This window comes from Dermacentor silvarum, chromosome 3 (genome assembly GCF_013339745.2).
Source record: "Dermacentor silvarum isolate Dsil-2018 chromosome 3, BIME_Dsil_1.4, whole genome shotgun sequence".
In the NCBI taxonomy this organism is placed as follows: domain Eukaryota; kingdom Metazoa; phylum Arthropoda; class Arachnida; order Ixodida; family Ixodidae; genus Dermacentor; species Dermacentor silvarum.
In genome coordinates, this window is record NC_051156.1 from 223,809,244 (window position 1) to 223,817,963 (window position 8,720).

General features: G+C 45.8%; 1 protein-coding gene across 1 annotated transcript in view; it reads right to left on the reverse strand.

The window, feature by feature from the left end:
* Positions 1-6,849, reverse strand: part of LOC119446769 (scoloptoxin SSD14) — a 78,571-nt gene extending 71,722 nt beyond the window's left edge. Inside the window, exon 1 of the mRNA XM_037711309.2 lies at positions 6,610-6,849. Within this exon, the coding sequence (XP_037567237.1) occupies positions 6,610-6,686 (77 nt within the window). The 5' untranslated portion in view covers positions 6,687-6,849. The remainder of the gene's footprint in view (positions 1-6,609) is intronic.
* Between the last annotated feature and the right edge of the window lie 1,871 nt (positions 6,850-8,720).

Genomic DNA, 8,720 nt, shown 5'->3' on the forward strand with positions numbered 1-8,720 from the left:
CTGCTTCTGAAATCAGTATAGTTAGGATTTCATTCATTACCTATATGCTATCTTCGTCCTCCTCTGCTAAAGCTGCATATTTGTTTACAAGCACCAGCCTAAATTCAAATGTTTTTACACCGACTGCGTCTAGGTTGGCCTATTTCCTCTCGACTGATTTTGCTCTTTTCTTTTTCTTCAAATTGCGAAATCTTAGACCTCACTAACTTATGATCACTGCCATTTATCCTACCCAATACTTCTACATTCTGCACTATGTTGGGGTCGGCACAGACTTAAATCGTTTTCATTTCTTGCTTCCCCGTTAGGCTTTTCCAGATCCCCTTCCTGTCATGGCGCCGATGCTATAGAAGTGAATATACGAATATACGGGCCCAGTCTCCACTTCCAGATGTTGGCTGACGACGCACGATGTGCGGACTCCAATCACACGGTTCTCACAAGTTCTCACGGCTCACAAGGGAAACCTCTGCTCGCGGTGCGACAAGCGCATGGACGGTAAGTTAGGCGAGTTGGTATTCGCTCATTATCTCAGCAGCGCAAAGGAACCGAAAACTAAAGGAGGCACAGAAACGAGCGAAAGCGCGCAGGGGTCTCTCCGTGTTCGCGTGTCAATCGTCGCACCGTATCGGCCGCTGAACCGAACGACGCCCAGGGCGCCCTCACCGAGAACAAGAAAATCGTGAGGGGAAAACAATGGCCGCAGCTAGGCACCGAGGGTGCCCTCGCAGCGCTCCGAGATACGGGGTTGCTTCAAGTGCGCCGAAACTTCGGCGTAGGGGCACTTCTCTCATAAGCAAGTAACCTGGAAAGGAAGCTATGACCTAGCGCTCACTAGAAAGCCACCGGCACTGAGCTATACCGGGGCCGGTCGTATGCCTTCTTTGCCTTACCGTCAACAGCCACTGAACAAATTCTGTAGAGCGTCGCCATCCTCTGCGCAAAAGAAAATTAGTTTTTTCGACACAGTTGTGGTCCGCATACTTCTCATCGAGTGTGTACATCATAATGAGCAGAGTCGACAACATGCAACCAGTGGAGGACGGCTTTCTGAATGTCAACTGTCTCGCCGTTGGTTAGCCCTTCCCATGTATTATTGTATATTTCCTCCAGTAGCGCTGTCTTCCCCCAGACATTCATAACAAGCAATTCACGTTCCACAAAATTTCAGTGCACGTTGTCATACAGACTACTGATATCCAAGAAGGGAAATTATACAAAGGTTTATTTCTATAGACTAGATTATCGCTTATGCGTCTTCCAACTATAAAACTATTCTGCAGTTATCCCAATGTCTCATGTCCTGCCCACGTGCTTAAAAGTTCAATTTTAGGCTTGTGTTAACCTAGCCACGGCCGTTGCATATCCAGCGGCCGTGACCTAGCTGTGTACTGCTGACGATACTCGACTTGGTCGGCAATGCTGGCGAGTTCTATCTACTTTTACCTTTTAAATTAAATTCGTTCTTTAACGCCAACTGTCGAATTTGCTTGTCATATGTTTCCCGGTGATTTTACTAATGCTTCTTTGCCTTGCGGCTCTAGTTTATTGATTAGCCTCGTTGGTATTCTATGCAATCCAACTACCGAACAGCTTGGCATCTTCTGAGCTTGTTCAAGACCAATTCCTTTGCTGCATCAGGTCATTTCTCTGCATATCTCGCATTCCTTTTTCACTGCTCTTGAATGACACAGCCATATACTTCGATAATGCGTATAACTGCATCTTTCCCTTTCAACATGTTCCCCTCGTCAGCCTGATCCATTACTATTTCATTCATTCATTCATTTTATATAGTGCGCTACAGTATAGAACCTGCGCGAGCACATAGAAACGTTTTTTGTTGGTGAGGAATCGCCGTAAAGTCCCTTAATTCCGAAGTAGGTATACGTTATAAAATACAGGTGTGATTGTGCACGAACCACTTGTGCCATATTCGTGTGACTTTTTCGTATGTACGTCTTTTAGATAGCGACTATCCAGCAATACTGCCTATTGCTGATTTTTATTGGCAAAAAAAAAAAAAAAAACACGTGACAAACGGCCGCTTCCAGCCCGAGGGAAACGTAACATATCCATGCAAACTGCTAGAAGGCATACATCGAGAACAGCAGTCGGTTCTTTAGAAAACCATTTAAAGGCTCAAAGGATTTCTAAATGCATATTTCGCGTTGGTTTCATCATCGGGAGCGAGCGTGGTGCGGTAAGTAACGTGACGTAAGCCCTTCAGGATAGAACGGCGTATCGCGCCACGCACAACGTCTCGGGAGCGGCCGCGCGAAGGCTCCGATGGGCTATAGCAAGGTCACGTACCATTATATACCTATATTAAACTTCATGGAGCGATCGCTTTAGGAATGTACTCACACTATACCTTTAAACAACGAGCGACTGGCTATACTAACCACATTTCAACTACGCAAACAGCTGAAAGGTATTACGTCCACAGTCGGATTTCATATATACACGTAGAAAGTCAGGACGCACCCCTTATAAGCCGACACACTCTTTACCAAGGGCATGAGGCGAAGAGCACTGCGTATAAACACATCGTCACCTGCCGTTTACCAGGACAGTTGCTGACCGACTATCGAGAAAAATAGACAAGGCTGCCTTTGTGCCGTTCACTAAGGCAGCCTTGTCTATTTTTCTCGATAGTCGGTCAGGCACACTGCAAGCCAAGTATTCGCAGATGTATTACAGTGTTCTCACCCTGTGCATCCAATACAAACCCGGCGCTGCTAACGAGAATGGGGGCGGCATGTTAAATCAAAACGCGCACACTGCCCCGCTGCCGTCGAGGAGCGCCAAAAGCGACAGACAAAGACAAGTGCGTGCTCTGAAATCGTTCGTCCACGCACATCACTGCGCGTTAAAAGCATGCCCACATCTTTTCAAGGTGGTTCCACAGACTTTCCCAGGTCACAACGAGGCTACTGGAATGAACGCGACCGTCACAAGTGTAACGTCCTCACATCACACATCGTGTGAAGGAATTTCAATATTTCCAATTTCCAAGTTGTTTTGATTATAGTTCATTCAACAAAACAAATGCGAACGCAGTTAGACATACTACTGGTCATTTTGGGCTATATACTGAGTGGAGTCGTCTGCTGCTTCATTTTGGTGCACTCATGGCCTCGAAGATAAGGAATACCCACCTGGATAAGTCTCATTTTTTTTTTATTCCATCGTGTCATATCCTTTTTTCATACCGTATATATACTTATCTTGGTCACTTGCAGCTTGAAAAACAGGCCTACAATAAATGTAAAGCCGCACGTTATGAAATTTCACACTGACTGTGCTCTGGTGAAACAAGCTGCACATGCATTCGATTCCGCTTGTCAATTGAAAAGTGAGAATGCCCTACACTGAGATGTTGCGCAGAAGAAAAAAATGCTATTCCACAAGTTCGATGAAGTATGGGATGTTGCAGCTCGAGCGTTGTTCAAGATCCGCTTTTTTTTATACATCCTCCCAAGTAGCGCGTATTTGGCTCTGAATCTCGAATTAAAACCTGAAGCGAAGCCCCTGTCCAGACAAGCTCAGTCGCGACTCAAAATGGTCAATGCCACCACATCCGGAGCTCTTGATAGCCCTACTCTTGGCCCCTCACAATACTCAGTGAGGCGAGGCAAAGAGTTGCCACCCCACCGGTCACTGTACCGCTGGACATGCAGGCCAACACAGTGGATCCAGCCGTGATATGAGGCGATCCGATACAGCAATGTGCAGGCTGTCAAGAGCGTGTGAGCGTCGCAAACATGACCGCAAGTGTCGTCGGGCAGAGCCCATCAAGAACTTCGAAGCTCCCAAGCCTCAGACGTGCTCCTTGCTCTTCGTAGCGCGAAGCATGTTGCAGGAGATCTGTAACTTCAACTGGTTAATGTGGTATTTTTGAGGAACGGGACTTGTACACCGCGAAAGCACTGGGAACAATTAGGGACACTGTCCCATTGGCGCTGCGTATGAGCACATAACTGCACCCTCAATTTTCGCGGTGTACGACCGCTTCCAAGAATGCGCATCAAGTGTCCTGTCACATGTATCGGCGGCATGGCCTGTCAGCCCTTCGATACATTTAATGCGTTATCATTAGGGGCGTCGAAGTTGGAAAAGTGTGTGCAGTATGGGAAGCCAGTCACGTGGTGTGCGTAATATATATATATATATATATATATATATATATATATATATAGTTACGGGTTATTCTGTGAAGAGAGGGTTTATTGGGATGGGACACGACGTAACCGACGGTCTTCCGTGATTCCTTGGCGAAATGTATGTATGTATGTATGTATGTATGTATGTATGTATGTATGTATGTATGTATGTATGTATGTATGTATGTATGTATGTATGTATGTATGTATGTATGTATGTATGTATGTATGTATGTATGTATGTATGTATGTATGTATGTATGTATGTATGTATGTATAACTACCACGTAACTTGATTTTTTTTCCATACACTGAACGAGTCCCCGAATGTCCCACGTGCAAGGCCAGCCCACAGAGTGCAATCACTGGGGTGTGCAAACGTTTAGCGCAGACCTGTCCAGTCTCTTCGAGCATCGCCACAGAATGCATCTCTGCCGTATTTCACAGCGTTCAAGGAAAGACAGACGCGCGAACCTTATCTTGGGAATCTAACGGAGCCGGAGAAAAAGGTCGCCGGAGATAATTAAGCTGATTGAGGCACGACGCACATCGCTACAGAAACGACGACGGCAAAGAACAAACAAAGTACAAGGAAAAAGGAAGCATAACAAGGACCTTCTCCAAACAATGCCGCGATGACCGTTTCCTTGCTATTTGAAGCGCAGCAGCCAGTTGGCCTACTCAGGGGAGCACTGGCGCAATATAGTAGAAACGGCGGCTGCCGCGCCAGAAAAGAACAAAATTTACTTTGCTTCAGGAGAGCTCTACAGTTTTATGGAAATCGCTCGCTCTATACGCTTAGCCTTCAGTAAGCCCTTTACAGGTCATTGGAAAAGTCTCAGCTCGATTTTACCTTTATCAGACCGCATTTCGTTTTAAACCACAAAGCTATAGTGTACACTGAACCATGCCAATGATTGAGCACAAGGGGTGCGGCTGCCTCCGAGACCAGGCATTGCAGTCGACAGTTACTTTGTATTCAAGAAGACGACTAGATATTTGGAGATGAAATCCTCAATATTACTGCGGCAGTGTATACCACTCAATTAAAACACACTCGTAAGTTATAAGCAGCTGAAAAAAAGTGTAGAACATTGCACCCCCCCTCCCTTTTTTTTTCTTCTCTCTCTATCAGTGCGCATCGTATTTAATAAGACAGAAAAGTGAGCGTGCGGGTTGCTTTAAGTCCTCTATTGAAAATTTCACCCGCACTGTGAAGAACGATATTTGGAGCGCTCTAGCCATCGCACTTCATTTGTTATGAAGCGGGCCGGTTTTAATGCATGCCAAGTACCTTTGCCCACGAAAGAATTCGAAACCCAGATAAACCGCGACAAATTTTAACGTGTTCATGCGGTACGTAAACTTGTGAGGGAACTTTTGCAAAGATACTTGCGACGGTCGCGTTCATTCTAGCAGCCTCATTACTGACCATGGAAGGTATTGAAAAGGTGCGTATACTTCGCAGTGGAAAGAGCTTCATCCATAAAATACAAGTGACTGCCGAAGCTTATGAATAAACGCTACGTACCATATTGTTATGCTTTCACATTCTGTTTAGCCAGAGACAAGGCAAGCGGGGCGCATAAGTGTAGCTGAACGTCCGTTCAACTCTAACAAGCAGGCGCAAATTTTGTTCAACAAAGACTGTTCAAGCTAAGCTGCAGCGAGCAAACGCGCAGTCTTCTCGATGTTTGCTTTAACACGAACACTGCTTCCTAGTATCTCATCGTGCAGAATTTGCCGAGGGCGTGAACCGAAGCTTTTTCCATGCGCAGAGCGGGACGTGACTGCTTCGCGCCGCGCATTTAGACGCAAGCTTTTGTGTTGAGTGCGGTGGGCGTTCCTCGAAGGCGGAGGCTACGTCATTGGGCGCCAAAATACTCCCATCACAGCGGAACAAAACCACGTGCTTCGAGCTCAACAACAGTGCGTCAGACCGCGAGCCGTAACCGCTATCGCAAACCTCGTGGCACATACCCACAAAACTTCGCACTGTCCACTTGAGCGTGTTTATCGAAGGTTTTGCCACCGCCAACAGAAACACAGCAGCGCGGTACGGAGTACGCGGTGCAAAAAACCCTGACGACGGCTGCCGACTATTGAGAAACGCGCGTCCGCAATTTCGCGCTGCCATGCGACATTGACGAGCTGCGAAACGAACGTGCACTTCGCATCCGCCCGTCGTGCCCAACTTACTCATACCTGTCCCGTACCTGTCTAAGGAATATCAAGCTCGACAGTAGAACTCCACAAAGGTAACTGCATCAAAGCGCCGCTTGTGCCCCATTGCAATCTTTCCTTCATTGTAAGCAGGAAAAATCGTACTCGCCAAGCGTGGCAAAATAATGTGGCGGACTCCAAAGTTTTACAGCGAGCGTCGTCAGTTCAAGTTTGGGTGACAGCCCAAAAGCAGACAGACAAAACACGGCAGAACACTCACGTCTTCAAAAGTGCTCCAGCCTTTCGGTCGTCGCCGCTTTCAAATGTTGGCACCGGCGTGTAGTCGGCGTCGGTCATTTTGGAGCCGAGAGCAGCGGCGGGCGCAGCCGGCCAGCCGAGACGGGAGCAATTTTTCCTACCTTTCCGGCGCCACACCAGCCACCACGACCATCACCGCCGAGACACGGCAGACGCAGCTGGGCGAAGGCCACGTGACTTCCGCGACACAGTTTCGCCTTGCTGCCGCTCCAGGAACCCAGCGCTGCGGTCGACACGCGATGAAAACGAAACTAGAAGCGCCGCTACTCGACCAAGCAAGTTTTGACGATCTTCTACTTTCAAAATAAACAAAAACTACTTTTTTGAAACACAACTTCCTCGAACTGAACCTGACTTAATCGTTCATATTCCCCTCGCAGTGATTGGAATGTAGTTCAGGAAAGTACGATATTGGGCTGGTGGGGTGCGTAGCTTTACCTCCTACTCCCCTCTCCCTTATGACGCTGCACCGTGCTCCCTGGTGGGCTGCAGAATTAAGCGTCTCTTCCTTATTCATAATAAACACTTGCAGTAGTAGTGTGTAACACAAAAGGTGAAAAAATGGACAAGAGAAGCAGCAACTCGGGGTTAATTTTAATGCAGGAAATCGCGCGCATAGATAAACTGTGTTCACATTTGCAGTGCGAGGTTGCAGAATATAGCAAGCAACCTAACACACTATCACGCTCTTTTCTGTCGATTTGATCTTTCTACTTACTTTGTGCCCACATGCCACGACATTGACTGTTGTTTGCCCAGTCATTGAAGCGCCATACGGCTTCATTGCTGAAGCTAGTTCTTCTTGCCTATCTTTCTTTTTCTGTTATTTCTTCATTTTTATGAATACATATTCCCCTTTTCCTTTGCTTTTGACACTATTCTGCCAATATTAAACTTTTTTTTTTTTAGCCGCTCTCTCAGAGCGAAATGCGCCACCAATTCAACAGCGTTCCCTCTACTCCTATTATATTATACACATTCTGCGGCTATATTTTGATCCTTATTTTTTCAACTTAGCCATTACCCCCTCCCCTCCCGCAATAGACTTTTCGATTAGCTCTGGCATGTGAAAAGAAAAAAAAAGGAAAAAAAAAGCCGGAAAAAAAGATAACTGAATGAACTCATATTCGTATGAAGCTCAGTGTCAGTCAGCGTTTATTACTCAAACTCTCTTTTCATCGTTAACGTGCCCTCTACAGCTGTTATGAGATTATTAGCTGCATATTACCGCATAACATGTATTTCCACGGGAAATCTTCAGTTCAACGTAGCAAAGAAAGGTATAGATTGACACGATCTTATGTTGTGTCTACAAAATGATTTTTGGGGTGTCCTAAATAAGCAAATATACAAATTAAGTTCTATTAACCTAGGATTTGAACTTTCAATATGCGTTTTATGGCATGCACAGTAATACTTTCTGTCACGCGACAAGCGAGCAACATTCATATCATATTCGTACTTTCTCAATCGCAAAGTAATATGTTCCTTCATGTAAAATGTACACGGCTCAGAGAATACATGCAATGGCTGCGGACATTGCCGAGCATGCCGAATCGATATGTAACATATCGTTGTGTGTTACCCACTTTTTGCTGATATCGTACTATCGCATTACTGCGATCGGACTGTGGAGTATGTTGGAGATTGCTGGCTGCCTATGTTGACGATGCCGTTATCAAACTTGAGCCAACTAGAACTAATGAGTGCGAACAAGCGCGCTCCCGGCACAAAAGGTAAACTATCCGATAACATTTTCAGCATAAGTGCTGTGCAAGCAAAGGGCTCTGAAAAGATATGCTGTCTTTTATGTCTATGAATACAGGAAGAAACGGGAGCACCAACTGGGCCTCACTTGTCCGATGGGCGTGAGAAAATAAAGACACTTTATTAGGTCATATTGCAAGAAGCATCATAACAATAACACCTGATATTGCTGGCACAATAGGACTACTGATATTGCCGCATTGTACTTACGCAATTGTATTTCGTTGATCGCTCGAACAATAAAAAATGCTTGCATTTGTTTATTCATGCTTATTTACTGTTACAATCTCCAGAGTGCATATTTAC